The 22,967-nt window shown below is 37.4% G+C and overlaps 1 protein-coding gene across 2 annotated transcripts in view; it reads left to right on the forward strand.

Annotated features, from left to right (window-relative positions):
• Positions 1-22,967, forward strand: part of KIAA1328 (KIAA1328 ortholog) — a 174,232-nt gene that overhangs the window by 8,790 nt on the left and 142,475 nt on the right. For both annotated transcript variants that reach the window (XM_048290621.1, XM_048290622.1), the window contains exons 4-5: positions 1,402-1,496; positions 9,794-9,909. In XM_048290621.1, coding sequence (XP_048146578.1) covers positions 1,402-1,496; positions 9,794-9,909 — 211 coding nt within the window. The remainder of the gene's footprint in view (positions 1-1,401; positions 1,497-9,793; positions 9,910-22,967) is intronic.

The following is a 22,967-nucleotide window of genomic DNA, read 5'->3' on the forward strand; positions in this document are numbered from 1 at the left end:
TGGGAAATGAAATTCCTTCAACCATACGTTTAGTTGAATTCAGTCAAGTTAGACACTCTCTCTTCATTTGTAAGTGGCATATGTTTGGGAAGGAAACTGTGAAATCAAATGCCCCTTGAAAAGTACTGAAATTTGCCTTGTGAAATTCCTTTCCCTTCACCCCTGAGAAAAATACACTGAAGTTAAGAGCGTACTGAAGGGTCAGGCGAGTATAAGATGACTCTGCATGAAAACATCACTTCTTTTAGTAGTGGACATTTTTCTTTAATTGTTTTTAAGACACTGTTTAAGAAGCAATTAGCTAAGAAGGAGAGGGGTCACTTCCTCTCTGGTGTGTGTAGATCAGCTGCTGTTACTGATAATGAGAGGAGAGAAGCCCAGTGTTGGCTTTATATTCTTTTGTGCACTACTGTGTTGACTTGGCCAAACTGCAGGGCATTTGGTGGCGTTCTTTTATCTGATGTTAAGCACTGCATGCACTTGGGGAGGTTGGTAAAAGTATAAACTGAAACTCTTTCAGATTGAGTGGAAATACTGAAACTTGCCAAAATCCTGGACAGAACATCATGGCTCTTACTGGTGCTTTTATCTTGGGGTTCGTATTTCGTGGTTACCACTAGCACAAAAGAACTGAACACCCGATCGCAGGAACTTTGGTGAATAAAACCGGTTTAGAACCGCTTCCTGCTTGGAAGCAGCCGAAGTATGGAATGCCGGGCAGTAGAGTGTCCTCTGGTGGGCACAGGTGGCAAGTGCAGCGGTTCTCTGTGTGCATTCCAGGGAATGCGTGGAAGATCTGAAGTGCTCAGGCCTGCTACAGCTCTCTTTTGACGAGTATTATTTACGAAAGTGGCAAATAAGCCTTAAAACCAAACAGTAGCCACGTGTGAAGGTGTGTGTGCTTTTCTGTGTATTAGAAAAATTAAATAAGGGATGTACTGTCTACTAACAATATTTGCTGTTTTGTATGCTTTGGCCATAAATGCTAAGGCAGCATGTTCTGGTTTTTTTTTACTCCCTGCGTTATGATCCTAATATGATAAAGTTCAGAGTTGGATTTGGATATTGCTGCACTAGATTTCCAAGTCATGAGAACCTACTTCTCTTTATCTAGTATGAATCAAGGAGTGGTGCATGTCTTAAAACTTTACCCAGCATGTCCTAGTATTGAAGCCAGCAGCTTGCATTTGAATTACAAATCTCTTAAAATAATTCTTCACAATTTGGTAATTTGTTTCACTGAAATGTACTTATGTTTTAAAAAAATATGAATTTTATTTCTAGTTGGAATTGATCTACTTTCAGCTTCTAATTATTAGGTCTTGAAATGTTTTTAATAGCTTATGAAATATTTGTTTTCTTTTAAACAGTACTTTCTAAAGTGTAACTTTAAATTTTCAGGGCACTAATGAAGGAGGAATGAAGAGTGCTTCTTTAAAGGATTTGTGTCCTGAGGACAAGAGACGCATTGCAAACTTAATTAAAGAACTTGCCAGGTAAGAAAAAGCATCACCTGAAAATGCATTAAGTTTAAAGAGAGTCATTTCTCTAATTAACATCAAGCAATGTAGAACTGCATTAAAAACCTGAATATTTGCACAAGGCAATTTTTCTTTCTGGAAGAAAAATTTTTCTATGAAGCAGCCTGGTTGGTTTTTCCTTGCTTCCTCGCCCCTGAATATATATTTAAGACAAAGGCCAAAGTTTTGTGACTAGCAGTAATTCATCTGTAATAACCTAATGATAGGGCTAGGATTATGTTTGTTGTGTGTATCAAGTGCTATAAATAAACACATTCTGCTTTTGGAAATGACAGACTTTGTTGCTATGAAACTTTGTAGTGCTTGTTATTTGTCAGGGGTAAGCTTTTATATGGAAGGCCACATTAAAGGTGCATTGCTGATCTTGTGGCTGAAACATGTTGATAATGATTTGCCTGTGTAATTTTTACTTATCTAGCCAAACTTCTTCTTGCTACCCTTAATTTCTCCAGGTTCTACCCATTCCTTGAAAGGAGAGGCAGAAATAGTGCAAGTTTCTCAGCTTTGGCACATCATTTTCTAAGTTTCATTCCAGTGCTAGTTACATTCTCAAAGGTAAAGGATATGAAAAAGAGGTTGAATTAGAGTGAGGAGATTTTTGTCCTACTCTGTCTCTAACACCTCAGAATCTCTGGAAATCTGTTTCTTACAGAGTGGCTGTAAAAATGAGGAGGAGCACATGGGCCTTTGGCAGGGTTTGCCACATCAGCGGGAAAGGTCTTGTGAGATGATCCCAGGTCCTTTGGGCTAAAAGTTAGTGTACATACTTAGACTTTTTAAAGGAAAAATTTTTCTAGAACAAAATGTAGGTTCTCTGGTAATAAGGAAATGATTTCTGACATAGATCCCTTATGTCTGTGCAATAACTGGCAAGCATTACTGTCCTTTTTCATTTTATATAGGAAAATTTGGAAAATTAGAGAAATTAACTTACTTGCTCAAGGTCATGCAATAACTCTCTGGTGCAGCAAGGAATATTTTCTCTCTGATTATCCTTATCCAGTGAACCATTTTACCTGCTAATAATTTGTACTAATATAGGATTTCTTGCCATACAGTATTTTAGTAATTTCTGAAGTTCTTCATGCTTGCAACTCTATTTTATCATGCCTTGTGTTAGAAAATGTATAGTTAAGACTGTCATAGAAAGTAGATTGGTGGGAAGCCTGGTTACAAATTGTCAGATGTTGGAGCTATTCGGACACTGTTGCCACTGTTGATATATAGAGGTATATTCTAATATTAAAAAAAGCCTTTTATTACATTGTTCCTCATAATACACTGCTCCCTAGTGAATAGCAGTACACTAATTCATTCAAGCATGGGATTCTTCTTAAATCTCAGATGCTGTGATTTTTCCCTGAGGACAGTTTGATATTTCTGCCTGACATTTCTTTGAAGAAAAATAGAAGGTGCAGCAACATTAATTTTGAAAAGTAAAATTAGTGGAACACTATTATTTTATACTTAGTTCTCTTTTATTTTTAAACCTAATCATATTTTTATTGGATGTAATTAAAAGTCCTTTGCAGAGTAATAGGGAAGTTGAACTTTAATTCCGCTCACCTCGTCACTTTTTTAAAACTCTCCATAATTTTCATTCTTAGTTGTGCAATGATAGAGAGTTTTTACAAGCAGTAGAACATTCTTTGCTACTTTGGAGAAGAAAAAGGAACAGCAGAATGCTGAAAGTTCTACAGAAACACTGTCCTGCAGTAAATACTTGGAATAATAAAGGTTTCACTTGGGCTATACCTCACTGTTCCTTATTTTGCTACAATTTATGGATGGTAGTTGAGGCTAATTTGTGCACATTTGTTGCAGGATGGTGAAAAGAAATAGATTGATCAGTAAGTAGTTGTGTGAAGGCTCTTGTAAAGTGGTAAAATTCTGTTTGTGTGGAAAGCTGTTGCAAAATATGATTGACTCCTGGGGCTTGAATTTTAGCCAGGTCTTGCTTGAGCAGTTCAAAGTAGTGGTCTTTCCCCTACTTCTGTGACTGCTGAAGGAGTGAGCTCTCTTGTACTTTTCTTCCTCTTCCTATTTTTTACTTCTCTTCTTCCAACTCTCATTCCCACTGCACTTTTGAACATTGAGGATGTGTGTGCCAGTGCATTTGTTAATTTGCTGAAGTGTCAGACTTTCTCTTGGTACGAGTAAATTCTGATGCTGGCTACATTAATATCATTTTCTCTGAAAAAAAAAATAGTTTCTGGGCTGTAAAGATCTGCTGCTGGGGATTCCAGTGGCTGACATCACCTTAGCTGTTCAGAATTTTATGGAACTGGATTTTGAGATGGGGTCAAAAGAAAGGACTCAGCCGTATCCTTTCTAATCTTTCTTTCTAGGCTAAATAATCGTAGTTTTTGATCTGTGCTGCCACCTGTAAATCTAACCATTATCTTGCCTTTCTTTGAATGTATCCTTTTAAGGTGAAATGAGAATGGGAGACTGGAGCCAAAGTTTAAAACACTCGAATGTTGCAAATTTGAGCTTTTTAATTTGTGTCAGCAGAGTCTTTTTAAATTGCTTTTGTAGAGGAATTTCTGAGAAGAATGAGTCATGCCCATGAATACCAAAGTGCTTTGTGAGTAAATGGGGGATTCTTGAGTGTGATCAGTCATTATTTTCAAAGACAACCAGCGTGGCACCTTCATGTTTTCAGTAAGGTCCTCCTGGCTTGGTGGTGAAGGTGGCACAGTTAGAGCAAATTTTATCTCTCCCTATGAGCAAAGTCCTTTCAAAAGAGGCAAAGAAGACTTTCTCTGAGCTTTTATTCCTGCAGGCTGCTCCTGAAGCAGTCATCAGCTTATGTAATGAAATGAGCAGTGACACGGTGAAGACACAGAAAGGTTCTTGTGCTCGTAGTCGCTGCCAATGTCAGGACATATTAGCCTCTTCTGAGAAGGAGCAGTGCAGGGTCCGCTGGGACGTAGCCAGTTGACTGTTGAACATTAAGGACTTGCTAGACACCACACTTAGAATGATTATGAAGTTTTCTAGAGTGAAATACTTCAAGTGATACGCAGATTTTGAGAGCTCTCTCTGTCTTAGTGTTTGACTGAATGGAGAGGATCATAACTCCTTAGCAGAGAGAGTGAATGTGTGCTTGCAAGCATTCACTTCATTCCTAACTGATACATAGCCATAGTTCTGTGACTTCGGGGTTCCCAGTATGGAACGTACATCATAAATACTTCTCCCCTGATCACAGATGCCTGTACAGCTCACATATGAAATTTGCCTTTTGAGTGAGCAGAGGCATTGACTAAGTGATGTAGAATGGTTCATGACAGTTTAATTTTTGTTTTTAGTGGCGAAAATTGGTATCTATTTTGCATTCTTTCTTTCTTCAAATAAGATAAACATGGAGAAAGCTGGCTTCCTGTTGTCTTTGCAAACAAATCTTCAAAAGCAATTTAGGTAGAAAGGTATCATAATGCCCTTATGTGCCCATGGGAGGGAGTGATTTCCCTTTCCAAATGAGAGACAAGATGGTTTTTGCTATTATATTAGTGTTTTTCTGGTCAAGATCACAGGCATGCCCAGAATGACTTGACTCTAGTAGCTGACAGCTACTAGAACAGCCTTCAGACAGCCCTTTATCCCTTTTTGACAAAATGCTTCCCTCCTTGGATTCCTAAACTCTTTGTAGGGTGCTAGCAGTTTGGGATACTAGTCTTTTCTACTGTCTTTGATATGAAGTTGAAATTGATAAACTAAAACTGAAGTTTTCTAACAAACTGCAAAAATGGGCATCAAAACAGAATGTTAATTTGGTTACAGAACTGGAAACCATTGCAGAAGTTTCAGCAAAGCTATTATAGTGTGTATCTGTATATCTGTTTTTTCTTACAGTTCTTAAGATCTTTGAAGGAAAACTTGCCTGTGGTTTGTATTACAAATCTTGTGTGTTTGGCCTCTTGGGTTGCCTTCTCTCCTGAAGATACTTCATATTTAACCAAATTGTTATCTGGCTTTAACATCAAAATCTTTTCTCTTTTTTTGTGTGTTACTTTAGAAGCGATTTTGTGCTGCAGTTTTCTTAATTGGTCAGGCAGTGAGACTGCAAATGAGATATCCCTAAGCTTGTCTGGAAATTACTTTGTGTTGATAGGTAAAGCATGCCCAGGATTATTGTATCACCAATCACACTTACCTTCTGTGCTTAAAAAGTCATTTGTAACTATAAATTCATGCTGTGAAATGTAGTTTTGTATTTTTCTGGTTGCATATCATAAAATTTATCCATTGTGTAGCAATTTCAATTAGGTTTGGGGCCCATAGCTTTTTTTTGTTATTTTTTTCTAATGTGTACAAATGACACATGATACTTGAGTAAAATTTATCAAATTTTTGAATGCTGATCCTTGGACAAAAATTCTGTTTCTGTCTCTTTGGAGTGCTTCTTCATTTGGAATACCTGGTTTCGTTCCATGACATCTGTGTGTTCTGGGCTTTGCATGATGGTCTTATCTTGGCCCTTGCTTGATTTACTTCCCCCCCCCCCCCGGGCTGGGCATGTTCCAGATGCCATTCTTTGCTTGGAATTGAAAACTTGTAGTTTTCAGGAATGGTCACCAAACTATTCTCATCTTTGCTGGCCAGTTGGCAGATTAATACCAGATTGGCATTTATGAAAAGATTAATGTTCCCAAGGAGTGTAGGACTGGTCAGTGAAGTTTTCAGTGTCTGTATCTCTAGTTTAGTTTGTCTTCTGTCTTAACTAGCTGAGCCGCAATATCCTTAATGCATTTCAGATTTCTCTTGGTAAAAGCTCATTTTTTAAGATTTTAAAAAATAGAAGACATTGTCTTTAATTTGCTTTCTCAACTTTGCTTTCAGTCAGAAAGGGCTGAGTTCTGTCCCTAGTGTAGTGCTGATCTGAGTATTATCATCGCTCTTTTTGTACATGTCAGTTTTTCATTAAACAAATAAAAGTTGAAGTGCTGTTGACTTGTGCAGTGCTTCAAAAATTCCACCTGGAGAGCATGAGTCCTGCTTACTCAGTGGAATGAGTCAGTGTCATCAGCAAACTCCTTTATCAATTCCTTCTTTAGATCAGGCAGAAATACTAGTATCAGCAGTGGACTTGGGACCATACAATAATAATTGGAACTGGTGAAATAGGAATTAATTTTAACCCTAAGGCAGATGTCCTAGGAGGGCTTTTTGTCAATATATTTGCATGATGAGTTTTTATTTTCCGAAAGAGGCGGCTGTAAAATAAAATATTTATTTAAATGCATCTAGAATTATATAGGCTTTGAATTGTTGGATTTAAAACAAATCTTGAACAAAGATGGTGCATGTCCTGTGGCACAAGGTAGGTGAATGTGAATTGCATGCAAGAAAATGTTGCAGACACTAAATGGAAGGAACAGTTCCACTGATTCATTGTCTTTGCTCTCAGCTGTCAGTCCTCTGTTTGATCCTGGAAGCAAGAACAGTGGAGCTGGACACCAGCATGTTGCTCAGTGGAGCTGTTGTGCCCTTTGTAGTTGTGCCTTCATTCTTTCACTGCTCTTTTCTGACCCAAGTGGGTGAACAGAGGGTGAAAATACTTTTGAGGAGCATTATATGAGCCTTGTAATGTTTTTGTGCAGCATCAGTGAAGCCCTCCATAGTTCTGCTAAAAATCATATGTTCTTTACTGCCAGAAGGCAAAGAAGTAAGTATATAAAAAACCTCTCACTGAGCTATTTATAGGAAGTGACATAAATCCAGCATAATCTGATGACATTCTTGTATTCCTTTTCTCTAACTTCCTTTTGCCACCTCCTGTGAGTAACCATCTTTTGTATTTCTCCTGCCCTTTATGGGCTGTCTCCTGCTTTGTGATACATAAACACATACTGCCACATTTCTTCTAAGATCACTTACTGTTCTCAGTCATTTACTGCATAAGATATGTGGCACAATATATTCATGTGTCTGGGAGTGTGACAACTTGCTGTGATCTGTGTTAAATACAAGCACAGCACGTGAATGTGATGCACACTGATACAAGCAACAAATCACAGAATCTAGAGATGAGTAAAGCCTGCTAGGTTTAGTCTGATTTCTCTAGTGCTCTGTTCTTTCATACTCTTTTTTTCTTATACTGTTGTTCAACTTTAGTGCTACTGGGTGCCAGCATAGCCCAGTGTTTGTTACCCCAAACCTTTTTCTCATGCAGCATCACTCCTTCAAGTTGCTAAGTAAGGTTCCTTCCTTCCATAGCATCTTGGAGATGGTACTTGTTCTCTCTTTCCTTTCTGGTTCCCTGCCCTGCTCTTGTTCCCTTACTGTCTTTGATCCGTATGGTCATTGCAGTCTTCACTGTGGTTTTCAAATTGACTCTTTTTGTTTTTGCATCCTTCACTGATTATGTGAAGGAAGGTCATACATGCTGTAGTCATTTAGGTGGTTGCACTGGACTCGGAGGAAACAAATGGGCCATGGTAAGATATGAAAGCCTCGGTCTGCAGCCTGTGGCAAATGTACTGTGGCTGTTACTGCAAGGATGTGTAATGGATATTCCGCAAAAGTTTGTTGCCTGCTTAGCTAAGGAACACAGAGGTGTTGTTGTGGGTCCAGAGTTGATACAAGTGGTTCTCTTTACCACGTTTCTTTAATGCTGCGTGCACAACCTTTTTGACAGTCTGTGAATGGAGGGGAAGGGGCCTAGGAACAGGTTGAACTCATCACACTTTCCCAGGCCAGGCCCAAGGTTGTAAGTGAGACCCTGCACATTTGACTATTAGAATGCTTTTACACTAAACCTGCATCTTTTTTTCCCTGTATTTTAGAAACTTTATGATTAATAGTTTGATCCAAGCTTTCAAACTGGCCTAATTTAAAGAATTTGATTATATGGTATTTGTTGTTTGTCTCCCTCTAGGTTTGTAGAGAAAAAGTGTGAGTTTCAGTATTTTTCTTTCCAACTTCATGCAGTCTGCTTGAGCAGATATGGGAAGGGCTGTGGGTTGATCTTGGAGTTGGGGAATACTGCTTGTCTGTAGTTCATCCTAGGGGAGTGACCCAGTTGTGGTACTTATGACTTTTCCACTGGAAGATCAAAACAAATCTGTGCCCTCTTAAGGGAAACCATGGTATCAAATGTATGGCTCAGTCCTTGAATGAAACATTCTGTTGAGAATATGAGTCTGATGGGACGAGTGGAAGGCTTAGTCTAATACTTTTTTATATATATATATATATATATATATTTATATTTATATATATATATATATTTCTTCTTTCCCTCCTCTTTCCTCTTCCTGTAAGATTGTTCCACTTAAAGGAAGTTAAAATTGGAGTTTTCGAAAAGTTGTATTGCTTTGGTCTCCTGTCACCTGTGTTGTGGCAACTGTTTCATCATCATTAAAGACTGAACTTTAAGAGCCTTCAGCAGCAGAAATCGCCTAAGTGCAGAGCAATAATATTTATTAGTCTAAGCTCATTACTTAATATTTTTGTGGAGCTTTTATAGAACCATGATTTCCATGCCACGTTTTCTAGCATAGTTACAGGATCATCTGTGCATAATGATCTTCTTGCCTACGTGATACCAGAATAATTGTTTTTACAGCCTGCTCTTAAGGTGCAGAATAAATGATCATTGTAAGCCTTTCTCACATTGTCATCTTTTAATCTTGATCCGATTATTTACACTGAGCAGCAAGATACAGGGTGCCATGCCCCAGACAGAAAGGAAAATTTACTCCTGCAGCTTTATATTTGAAAATCCTCAGAAAAGGACAAACTGTTTTGTTTGGAGAAAGCTAATAAGAAAAATGATTCTTTCCTGGACTTGTATTTGACCAGTAATGGTGAAAGGATTAGTTCATAGATTAAGAAACAGAAAAGTTTTCCAGATTTTCTTCCTGTCATGTCAGCTAAGCTCTCCCATGTGAGTTTTCTGTCTTCATGTTGTAAGTTTGTAAGTATCCCAGTGAATTTTCATTATGGCTGGAGGGAATCGGACTGGAAAAACCCGATTGTGGGGTTCAGGTCCTTACTTTGTTCTTCCATGCTGCCCATTAATGTGCCTGTGCTCTACTGAGACCAGTGTTTTTGGAAAAAAAAGAGATGTATTGCATAAAGTCTGCGCATCTTCCTGTGTAATATATTAGAATAAACATCATGAGGAACTAACCTGCTTAAGGGTGGAAGGGATGTTATCCATTTACCTGCAAAGTGGCGGAGGAGTTGGAAGTCAGGCACTGTGGTTATGGGCAAATATTTTATTTTTCTCAAATTCTTTTCAGGGTAAGTGAAGAAAAGGAAGTGACAGAAGAACGGCTGAAAGCTGAACAGGAGTCGTTTGAGAAGAAGATCAGACAGCTAGAGGAGCAGAATGAACTTATCATCAAGGAAAGGGAAGATATCCTTCAAAAATATGTGCAATGGCTCACTGAAATAAAAAGTGAAATAATTGTTCTATAATTCTATATGGCATAGAATAAATCTGCATGTGCTGCCATTCAAAAGCAATCAGAAAGATGACTTGTCAGCATGTGACACTGGTTCATTTGAGCTTAAAACTGCCATCCAGCTGTTCCTGTGATGTTGTTTTGCTATGAAATAGATATTTGTCAACTAGAAATGACAATAAGGAATTTACACATTAAAATATGATTATAGATTTTTATTTCTTTTTAATTAATTCTGTTAGGTGGCCGTAATTTAGGTCTAAGACTTGCATGATATTCCATTTCTCTCCATGTCCAGAGAAAGAGAATCTACACTAAATGCATATGAACTAAATATATGTACTAGGAGGTTTAGCGAGCTTAGACTTTTTGTTTGGTGTAGGGTTGGTTTGTTTGTTTGTAGAAACAGTTAGCAGTTTCTCTTTTCTTGCAGACTGTGACTTGCATTTCTTTAAGCTGCATATCCGTAGTCCCAATCCTGGAATATCACATGCGAGGTCACTATTGCAGGAATTGCAGTTTTTCTTTCTGTTGTGTGACACAGCTTTACAAAATCCTCTTATTCATTTCTCTTCCAAGTCTCTGATATTGGTGCTTTGTTGTTAAATTTCTCAGAGGGCTAAGGGTTGGCTACAGTGGGATAGGGAAGACACAGGGCTACAACTGCAGCAAAAGCAAATAGTGTGTGATTCATTGGGAGCTGCATTTCCAATAGGGAGGGTAGTAATGCTGTTTTAAAAAGCACGATGGAGCCCAGTACGCAGTACTATTTTCAGTCCTGAGCCATCCCATGTTCAAGTTAAAAATGAAGTTAGTGACAGAAAGAGGCTGTTCAAGCTCTGGACCAGTGTTGATAATTCAGAAACTTAAACATGAATTTAGAGGAGGGTTCTTGAAAATTCAGGCAATCCTATTTCACAGTTTAGCACTGAGAGGCTTAACAAAAACAGTGCTTTCCTTGTGATGGAACTTGCTTGGCTTAGGAAAGGCATTCAGTGATGTGTGGTCTCTCTCAGCAGGGCGTTGCCCCTGATGACCTAGAACATCCCTGGTAGCCCACTGGGACTTAATTTTTTAGGAAGAATTTTGTCTCTTTGTACTAAATAATATATTTATCAACAAATTTAGCTGGCCATGAACAGTTACTGGAAAATATTAGATCTGAGGTATTTCAAGAGCCATTAGGTGTGACAACAGCTCTTTGACATTGATTTCACTGGAGCCAGTATTTTGTTGTGTATTAGAGCTTGTGTATTCAGTGAACTCATGAATGTGGGTGGGATGCATGTTCCCAATTTTTTTGTAATTTATCCACACAAAGCTTTCACTAATTCATACAAAGTTTATTTGGCTACTGGAAAGTAGACATGCGTGCTTGTTTTATTGTTTGGAGTTCTTTCCCTTTATTTTTTTCTTTACCAGAAATAGATTGCACAAGCATGAATACTTTTCCAGAAGTCTGGTAGACATGGCAGAAGGTTAATGCATGCAATTTTACACTTCATAAAACTCTGTAAAACCTAGATATATAAAACAAGGTTATAATTTAAAACAATGTAATTTTAACTACTGCAATACTTGCCTATCATACATGAATGATTCAAGATCTTCAGTGTAATTCTGATCACTTAATTTTTTAAAGCTTGTTGCAGAGACAAGGAATAGTAGAAATTACTTGCTGATGCTGAATACAGATTATGGCTGTTTCAAGTAATACAGCAACTTGAAATTCTTTAAGTTCTTCTGGACTGTAGTGTCCACTTGCAAATAAGATATCAGGGATATAGTACCATAAGAAAAAATCTTCAAGTCTGTTAAAATCAATTTTACTTTTGTTTTTCCCTCTGCATAGCTAATTTGTTCTCTAAAAGATTACTTTCTTTACTGCAGTATTTAAAACTGCAGTAATAAATTGGTGCTTCTGATACAACTGCAGCTGTCCAGCAAAGTGCAATTTCAAATTGGTAAGGGTTTAGTTCAGTTAGCATGGGGATTGTGTTGGGTTTTTTTCAGCAACATGTATTTTGTTGTTTTGTTTTTTTTTCCTTGAGACTCTTGGAGGAGAAGTATTGTTTGGTGCTTGAAATCCCAACTTTGAGGAAAATCCATCCTTATTTTGTTGTGGTTGCTTTTTTTTCCCCTGAGAAGCTGTGAGGACCCCCTCTATTCAAATTCGTTGCTGGTGAATTATGACAGAAGCTTTGGGGGTAGAGAAATGTGTGGTATGCAATGATCTCACTACAAAACTTTGAGTAACTTAGCAGTATTTAAAAACCAGTTTCTGTCTGCAGCCCAAGCTCACATTTGCTTTTGAACTTCTCAGTGCTGTCTGGGTATTATATATATAAGTAAAATATATATAAAATATAAATAATATATGTATAATATATATTATATATAAATAATAATTATAAGATATAATAAAAATACAAATAAATATATATAAAAACTATATTTATAATATAAAATTTCATGCAGATTTAGAAGTCAATTCTATCCTTCCTTAGCAGTTGAAACTTTGAAAATTGAGTACTTGGTACTGGGGTGTGCTGTTAATGGAGAACAACAGTGATGAGCATGCTGTCAACCATAAATAGTCCAGCCTATTGTCAGGGTTGCCAAATAATTAGTCTAACAGAATTAAGGAAAATTAGGGATTCAAGTAGTTAGCTGGTCTACACCTTCTTCCTAAAGCGGTATTTAAGCCTATCATCTTATAATTTGGTCAAAAGTAGATATTTTGGCTTGGCTTGGTCTCATGACATTTACACTTCAGACTTAACTTCAAAAGAAACTTCATCCAAAGTGTTTCAGACAAAGTGTTCCAAAACCAAGAGAGGATCAAAACTTTGTTTTGCTTATAATAAACTCTTTTGCTTATAATAAACTGGAAAGATCTCCTAAGAACTGCTGCTGTTCTTAGGAGATGTGGTGTTAAGGTATGCATGCTGGGATGACATCTCTTGCTGTTTTTACTGAAATTTGCCCAATTGGGCTGAACTGGATAATTCAGTAACAGCTGCTCCCACTCTTTTGATGCCCTCCACAGTGAAAGCATCTTACAACTATGAGGATGAGAAAGTGTGGGGAAAAAAAATCACTTTCTGAAAGTGAAGTTTATGTAAAAAATAAAGGGAAAAATGTAAATGGAGTGTGTATTGGAAAAGTGAGATCTAGAACCTATCTGGAAGGAAGGATTTGGAAAAGGAGGTTGGGCTGGACATGATTGATGTGAAAGCAACAAAAGCCTGTGACTGATGGTATCAGAAATGTTTGGGATAAGCAGTGAGGGTTAGTAAAAGCCAGGATGGTGGCAGGTGACATAGGATCAGTTAGACAATTTTAAGACAGCTGATGCAGGCAGGGATGTGTCTGTTCAGGGTATTTGAGCGCTCTCAGAACTTTTGTAACAGAATTTGGGAATAACCTCATGTGAGAAGAATTGCCATGTGTAACCTCCTTTGATGTCTTCTACAGCATCCACTCTTTGTGTTCTGTTTGCTGCTGTATGGTGACTAAACTGCTTCTAGTGGCAGTCTAAATTCTGGCATTGGCTTTGGAGTGTGTGACTCGCAACTTCCTTGTTCTTATTTGTGTTATTTCATTTGCATTTTTACAGTAAGGGATGAGCAGTGTGTGCCATGTTATGCACTTAGACTACTTGTGCTGCTTCTTTTTCCACTTTAGCTAGGAGCTGCCAATAGAAAACCTTGTGACTTTTTTTTTCCTTGACATATTTTCAGGCATCTGTTATTAATTTAGGTCCCAAATATAATTTAATTTAACAATCAGGAAAATATCCTTTGTAAGATGCCCCAATACTGTCAAGATATGTGTCTTAGGAAAAAAGTTGTGATGGGATTATTAAGAAACAAATGCTACTGATATTTCATAGCTCAAAGAAATTATGTTGTGGTCTTTAGCTTTTCTTGTTATCACCATTAGGGATTTTTTTTCATGTAAATTTGATGGTGCTGCATAAATGAAGATGAAAAAGCAGCCTTAACATTTCTGTGAAGATTTATTAATAGGTGAAGCGGAAACTTCTTTTAAAAGAATTTAAAAATCGGTTATTGAATTCTAAGCTCTGCTTGAATTATTATTATGTAGTCAAAGAATAAGCAAATAAAGGGAAGAAGAGAGGCTATTTATTACGAATTTTTTTTTCTTTTTGTAGATTTAAACTAATCAGTTGTACTAAATTGCTGTTTTAATTTATATTTAGGATATAAACTTAAGCTGGATTGCTTAAGCTTTTTGTTGGAATTATTTTCTGACTGAACATAGACTTACAAAATAGTTTGACCCTGAAATATCATCCAGGTCCAACCCCTGGACAGGGACACCTTCCAGTAGACCGGCTTGCTGAAGACCCAGCCAAATTCACACTACAAATCCTGTATGATTTACTTGGTTAGTCTTAAAATTGATCACAGACTCTGTTTACATATGTCCTTAATATTATAGAACTACTTAATTAGTTGGTTTTGCATGCAGTTAACATGAATATTAGTTTAACTAAAACAGTTCATTTGCTTATAGCGTTAGTGAGACATAGAATAGTAATTTGCTGGAAGAATAATGAGCTTTATAAGCATTATCTAGAGACTTTAATAAAATGCTTTTAGTTTTGCCATAGTACTGTTCATTACATTAGTCTTGCATACATAAATTAGGGCCACTTACATATTTTCTCCTTTTCCTATCTTACTGTGTTAATGTAAAATTAGTAGTATTTTTCAGAAGAAAAAGAGTTACTGACTTGCTTAATGAAAAGAACAAAATGGTAGAAAAGGAGGTATCAGAGTAAAGAATTTACTTGCTGCCTTATTTTCCCTATGATGTTAAATTTGATCTTCTGAAAATATCGGCTATTCTGCTTCCTTTCCTTTTTTAATTGGACTCACCAAGTTGTCGTCACAGGTGAGGGAACAAAGGTGGTCTTGCACAGAAAGGCTGTGGCCACGTGTTTTGTTGCATGTGTGATCCCAGTGTCCTGCGTGGCAGATTCGTGTGTGTGTGCCTCCCAGATGCTGCTGTTGGCAAGGGGACAGTCTGCACTCAAAATGACAGCACAGTGTCAGGGGGAGGTGGGGTGTGGACATTAACACTGGAGTTAAGCCATCTATATATGAAAATGGGTCCTTGCCTTGATGTGCCCCCTGCCACTCCCTTCCAAAAAAAAAACCAAAACAAACCAAAACAAAAAAACCCCCCAAAAAAACCCCCCAAAAAAAACCAAGAAGAAAATTTCTGTATAGAGGCAAATTTGCCATTTGCAGGAAGCTTGTGCTTTTGAAAGTCAGGCTATTTATTTAAAACTCAGTAACAATTTTGGAGATTAACTTTGGCTAAGTCTGTTCCTGATGGTATAGTTTCTGACAAGTTATGAACTGAGGGTCTGAAATGACCGTCATTATTTTTCTTTTATTTCTTAACTTGGCTCCCTCAGCTTATCATTTTATGGTTTTTCCCTTTCTATTTTTCATATGTGAATGCATACTATATATCTTCTTGTGCATCATAATTTGTTTGAAGGTGTGTGAGGAGAATGAAAAATTAGTATTTTGCTCCTTTCTTCCATTTTATCCAACTACTTCACTCTTTGAAGGTGTTTCTCTTACTGTTATTTCAGGTATCCTACTAGTAAATGTTTCTAAGCAACCATTGTGGTCTATGGAAAAAAAGCTGCACTTATTAAAAGTCCCTGAATATTTATATGCTATTCTGTAACTGCAGTATTGGTTAAATAATGTATGTATTTACAAACTTAAATGTAGAAGAATCAGTCAAGGACTATTGGGTAAATAAGATATTTTAAATTTTTCATGAACTTTTAAACTAAAGCAAGGTGAAACATACTGTAATGTTGAGTGTTCAAATGGATCAATGGTTGGAGATCCATTTGAAGCTTTCTGTGCTTAATCCCAGTTAGTTCCTTAGAGCCCAATCTAACCACACTGCCCATGTTATGAAAATACCCAGAATCAGCAGGCAGCGTCTAAGCAGTCAACAACTGCCTCTGTAGAATATGAGCTGGACAGGCTTTTTGCCCTCAAACTCTGCGTTCAGTGATGCAGGATTGTCCATGAGATTGTAGTGTCGGCATGGAAATACAGCTGTGGAATGGGAGATGCAGATTTGCTCTGTGTTTTATACCAAGGGTGGAATGGTGTTCTGTATGTGTCTGACTGAAGAGATGTTCCCACCCAACAGCTCTTGTATAGAATTCTGGAATTTCCCTGAGGTGAGTGTTGAGGGCCAGTAGCCTTCTCTCATCTCCCATGTTTCATAACGTTTTTACACTGTGAGGATCTCTATGTGACTAGAGACTTGATGATTTTGAAACTCAGTAAGATCTGGAGTTCTGCTCTGCCAGATTGTTGATAGCCATGGGTAGCTATATGGTTCCCAGACAGTGTGTCTCCTAGCTCTGAGTATCTGAAGCACAGATTTATGGTATTATCTGTATTAACTGTGTGGTGGGCATGTCAGAACTGGATATGTCTAAACTGAACAGGAGACACCTGTCATTGGAAATGCATGTTCAGCCATGGCAATCTCATATATCAGTATCAGGTATTTTAAGAAAAAAGAAGTGAAGCAGTTCAAGTAAAAAAAATTCTCTGTAGGAGTCAGGCTGGTCAGTTTAAGTGTCTCAGGTGAAAGACAGATCTTCCTGCTTTTTCCAGATACTTGTACTGACCAGGCTACTTACCTGGCTGAATTTTACCCGTGGTTCTGTAGTTATTGCTGAAACATTTGGCTTTAGACATGTGAGCTTTCAAAGTGATGTTGGAGTTAAATTTTTTCTTTATGATATTTGGCTCATTTGAAAACAAAGACTGAGATCTTTTAAAAGGAGGCACAAATGGGAAAATGAGATCATTAATTGTTGAAGCTGGTACTGTAACAAATTGACTAGAAATGTGGATTCAGAGAAATTGATGTACTTTATCCTTCTAAACTAAATGAATTCTCCATCTGCTTCAGCTTCTCAACTATAATGAGGACGTAGGGCTGACTCTGCTATTGGTTTCTCTGTCTTTCTGCACTATTTTGGAAAGTTTAAACATTTCTTGCATAATTAAATACACTTTCAATAAATCAATCTCATAATAATTGTTGTTCAGGAGAGTTCATTATTCAGTTCAGTCTTTTAAATTACTGTTCTTCTTTAAAGGATTCTTCTGACGTAATGGCTTCTTCTAAATCCATTTGCCATGCTCTGGCTTGTAATTACTTTAGATTTGAAGAATAAAATGAATGGCTTTATTATTAATCAGTAGCAAATTTGTCTTACTGTTTTTAGAGTGGCCTTCACTCATGAAATAGTTTTAATGGTCTAGATAGCAAAACACTTCATACCTCTCTTTCAACAGAGATTTAGTGAAAGCAATCAGATAGTTTTGTGGGTTTTTTTTATTCCATCTCTCTCCCATCAAACACTTGTCACAGTGACTGTCATCATGTGTTTGCTGTTGTATTCTGTGAGCTGCTGGCCCTCTGAAAGCCTTGTTTTGCTGCCTGCTTTTAGATTGGAAATTTTTCAGGCTGGGATAGGCTTTATTTTTGCCTTGTGCTGTGCATTGCACTGAAGTGCGTTGCACTTAAGCATAACATTAATTTAACATTGGCTTTTACAGTGGACATTGGCCTGTAAGAACTTTGTCTCTCTTCAACCATGATGAAAACTGCATCTGTTCCTTAACCCCTCTCTGCTGATGTGGGATTTCATGGTCCTTAGTGACAGTGCTTTTGTAGTCGAGAATTACAAGTCTGTCTCCCCATAGCAAGGTGCCATCTTGTTTTACAGTAGTTGAGACTGGACAGGTAACTGTCTTACATGAATCTTTTCTGTTTGGCATCAGTTCTTTGTCCGTAGTCTCTTGTAAGGTTGCTCAAATCCATCCTTAATTTTAAACTGCCAGTCAATGCAAACTAATATAAATGCATTTTTAGCCTTGCTAAACTTCTTAGGATCTAGTGGATGTTACACTAATATCTCATTTCCATAGACTAAGAAAATGAAAGTGGGTTAGTTGTAGAGTTATAGACACTCAGTAAATCTCAGCTTTTAATTTCTTTAGGAATTCATTACTATAACAGCACTCTGGGTTTTGTTTCCCCTATCAGTTGTGATGTTTAACCAGGGCTGAGAATTTGGAGTAACGCTGAGGAATTGGAGAGAACATCGAAAGAGGAATGAATAGCATCCTTAAAGTCTTAATTCCATGGCTCTCTAGGAGGTTATTGAAAGCGTAAGTGTAAAACTGGGTGGAATTTATCCGGATACAAGAATTTCATTGAAGGCTTTTACGTATACCTTTTATCCTTACTTCTGTTGGCATTACACCTTCTTTAGTCTAGTTTCAGGAGTTGTAATTTTTCATTTCACATTCACAGTTTTCAGTTCAGGTCCTAGTATGTATGTGTTTATTTAAATGCATTTTTAACTGTGGAAATGGTAAGCTTTTACTGATGGCAGTATGGTCACTTTCATTGCACTTATGGCAAGAGATTTGCATAAAATGTCATCCCCTTCTTGGGACAAAAAATACCCCAGGGTTTATAGCACAGGGAGTACAGTTGTAGTAATAAGGATTATGTTGCTGATAAGTTCCCCTCAAGGCCCAGTGATGGTAATACCCCTATATTTTGTCTTTAAAGAAAACTGCTGAGAGGCAATAATTTTTTTTTGTATGTGTCCCATTTTCATTAATGCATGGTAATTGATGGAGTTGCAGTGACTTGTAACAGTAATGAGTTCTAAACATAAGAATGCACTCCTTTCTAATAAGTGAGCACTGCTGGGGTTTAAAAGCGTACTAAATCAGTTGCTTTAGTATGAATTTATTAGTTTTTTTCAGCATTAGCTTTAATAGTAGTTATTTACATAAGCGTACATCCCATTAACCGCCATCAGGGCTGGAAAACATGCTGAACTGTTCATATTTTCATATAATTATTGAACATAATGGTATCATTTGCATTTCTAAACAGTGATGTTTCTGTCAGGCTTGGAAATAGTGTCTTTACGCAGTCTCTATTTCACATCCACTTATTTGACATCGTTAAATTTTATGCTAATGTGCTTCCCTAGAATGTCATCAGTAGGACAGATGCTTGCACTTTAATATACAAATCAGTGGTGCTTTTCCCTCCCCCCTCCCCTGAACTGAAAAAGAAATAAAAAAGCATATCTGCACTTTTTAGATATAGTTTGTTTCATTCTAAAGAATCTGTAAGAAACGAAACTTGGCTTTCACCCCCGTTAGTCACTTCCGAATGTTGTAGTAACAGATACCTTCATTGTGAATGGTGGAAGACTGTCCTCTGCCTGAAGGAGGAAGAGTCTTCTAAAATTCAGGGCAATTATGTTAAAATAAAAATTGTAGCCTTGAGCTTGCCACCTGTGTAAGGCATGGAGCCTCACAGAGCAAGCTGCCTGGTCAGACAGTGGTGCATGGATTTCCTGGCAGCAGAGCATCACTGTAAAGGTTTAGGGAGGGAGCAGTTTCACCTGCTAGACTCTGTCAGCAGAAGTGCATTTTGAGTTGTACATTGTCAGGTTTTTGGTTTTACTCTTAAAATATTTTTTTCATTTTGCAGACAGGCAGAGGTATATGAGCTCTTGCTAGCTAAGTATGGATGGTAGTTGTTGTATGAACAGTGCTGACTTCTTAAAAAAAATACATAAGAACTTTGATACTTGTACTGAAATCAGCACTGAAAGCAGAGCATCAAAACCCTGAGCAACATTGCCAGTAATTGTAGGTTTGAATGTGGATATGATGGAATAAAAATAAGTATAATCAGCATCACCACCAAAACCACCCTGCTTTTCTTCCATTTGAAAATGAAATAAATATGTTGCATCTGGTTCTGTATGAACTTTATCTCAGGATGACTTCCTTACCATTGCAAGTAGAGTGCTAAAGGTAGAGCAGGTGAGTGCAACCTGCAGTATGCAGTTGAGGTCACAGGAAAAAGTAACTACTGAGATACAGAATGTGTTGCTTATGAGCCAGACATGATCCATGTGAATGAGCCTGGAAATCCAGTGGCTCTCCAGCCCAGTTCTCTGCTTTTCCCTGATTTACCAGATGTGGCGTCGGGCAATTCTGCTGTTTTCTCTCCTACTCACCTATTTAAAAGTTTGTAGTACTTCTTGCTGGCCTTTGTGTGACATGAAGGTTAAATGTATGCATGTTGCTCAGTTACGGCATTTCATGGACACACTCTGAAAATTTTAAATAAAACCAAGAATTTTAAGGTCAAGGAAAAGACTGAGAGAAGTATATTACACAGGTTTGCCATTTTCATTGTTTTATACATAAAAATACACATTAAAGAATACCTTTCTTGGTCATGTCTTAGAAGAGGTTGGAAGGAGGCACCCAAGTAGAAAAAGGTACATGGAGTGAAATGAAAAGGTGTATTTTATACATAAAGGGCTTTGTGAGCAAACTGGAGATGTACTCTGATGGGTTCTGGGCTTGTGGTGTCTTTAATTATAGATGATTAACAATTTGCTAGTTGCTTTGCAGACAAGTATGGAGACAAAATCCCCTGCTGGGAAATGCTTGCAGTCTAAGACCTCATTCTGGTGGTATGTGTAGAGATGTGTTTTTAGTCATGAGAAGTAGCAATATTAAAACAACAATAAAAATTTTGATGATATTGTCTCAGAAAGAACCATAGGATTTTTGAAGGGTTCCTATCAGAGTTTTGAGCTTGCAATAGGACACTCAACCATTTTGTAGCGAACAATTTGGAGCCAGGTGCTTTTTGGTACACCTTTTATTCAGGAATAAAATACAGATGCACCAATGTAGAGTAGCAAACTGGTGAGCTGTGCTAATTTCAGCTGTGAAGTATTGGGAAATTTAAAGAGAGCACCTCTGGCATTCAGAGCAGACTGTTGTGCTGCAGAGAGTCTGAGCTGACCTCTTGTCAATGTCTCATTTAAATCCTGAAAAGAAGACTCTAGGTAATTGGCAAATATCCTTATTTTAATATGCGGCCATAAAAAGGTAACGTATGATGATTTTTAACATCAGAAGATTAACATTTTACCTTTAAATAAAATATGATTAACTGGTACAGAATTAAAAGTAATAGAACTGAAATATTCAAACTATGACTCTGTGGTGTCAGATTATGCATCAAGTGTGACAGTTTAAGTACTGAAGTGATTTAAAAAATGAGTCAGCTGAAGGATGTATATTCCAAGTAGTGAGAATAAAATCGAATAAAACAATTGTGGCTATCAAAACTTTCTCAAAACGCCCTGGCTGAGTGAACCAGGAGACCAAAGTGTGGCATTGTTTACAGTGTCTGGGTCTTGCCCAGGTGCCAGGGCAGGTGCAGTGAGGGAGTAGTTGGCATGCTGCTGTAATGGCATCCTAATCTGTGATTTTAAGCCACCAAGTCATGATTATGCTTAAATTTAGTAGCCAGGCCAAGACTCTTCTTGGCTTCTGGATTCATCTACCTCCAGGAAGGTTCAAATATGATTGATTTAGCAATGTTTCAGCAGTTTGCAGTCAGCCAGGCTTTTTCTTACTGCTGTGCAATTTCATTTCTCATGGATTGGCACATGTTTTGATACATGAAGCTGCACGTTTGCCATCTGAATTACTTGGTGTTACTGTTTGGAAATGTGAAAATGCCAATGTCAAGGTTTGTCATTTGACTTCTGCATATTTTAAGTCCTTGTTAGTAAAAATGATGCTTTTTTCCCGCCCAAGTAGTTCTGTAAACTCAACTTGGAATTTTACCATAAAGTGGCCCCTTGCTGTCTTCTGAAGTCCTGTAACTGAATTTTTAGAGTGCAATTTGGGCATTTAGTAATCTTGTAGAGGTTGTTCTCGGCATGTTCGTTCACATTAAGCTGTGACACTTTGAAATTGTGTAGGAAGAACCAAGAGGAGGATGGCTTATTTCAAAATGCAAAAATAAAAGAAGTGGTAGAGAAAATGTATTATAGTCACAAAGAGTGGCAGGTCTAATTTTGTTTACAACCAGAGAACAGAATACTGAAGTAAGTGTGTTGCTTTCAAGTAGTTTCTTCAGAGAGTAGAATTTTAGTAATCATATAAAAATGCAAGCAAAGCATTTAACAGCCTTTATAATACATGAACTTTTCCAGAGTGGATTTCTTCATATTTCATTATCTTCAGGGAGAAGTTTTTGGTTTCTATAAATATTGCTGGACACATTGATGAAAGATCCTTAGATGATTTTAAAGATGTTACTCATCATCTCTTAATGGTGCAGAATAAGACTCAAGTGAGCACAGCTTTTAATGTCCAGCTGTCACTTCAGGTAACTGGACAAATCTGGTGAGGCCTTATTGCTCTGTTTCAGTGCAGATAACCATATTTAACTTGCCATTGCTCTTTGCTTTAACCTGCTAATAAATCTATTGCATAAATTTTTCCTATGAAAAGAGGGAAGTTAAAAATGAGAAATATGTTTCTAATTATCTGCAGAGAGAAGTTATGGGAGCCAGTAAAATGAACTTACCTTCATGACCAAATTTGATTATGGAGAGGATTGCCTGGTATTGTCTCTGGTAGTGTGGGGCTAGATTTGGTAGCCCAGAAATGCTTGTGGTTTCCTCAGAAAGCCATCTGGTATTTCCTGGGTACATCTGCTCTGATGCACACACAACTTGTGAATCCCAGTTGATTTTAATGAACTGTTTATATTAAATTTCTCTTATGTTGGAAAGGTTCATGTTAGTATATTATGCTTGTCTTTCTGGAAACAACCACAGGACAGTCCATTTATAGTATATATAGTATATATATATAGACTAGTCCATCCAGTATAATTGCATTGTTCTGACCAGACAGTGAATGCATCAGAAATTCTCCTGGCTCATCTGTGGGGAACAGATGAGTATCAGGAACCTTCTGGCCCTTTCAAACAATCCTCTTAACATATTTCTGTTCCTAAGGCTGTAAATATCTGCCTTGGTTCATTTGTTAGTTCTCTCCTC

The sequence above is a fragment of the Corvus hawaiiensis genome, chromosome Z, assembly GCF_020740725.1.
Source record: "Corvus hawaiiensis isolate bCorHaw1 chromosome Z, bCorHaw1.pri.cur, whole genome shotgun sequence".
Taxonomy (NCBI): Eukaryota; Metazoa; Chordata; class Aves; order Passeriformes; family Corvidae; genus Corvus; species Corvus hawaiiensis.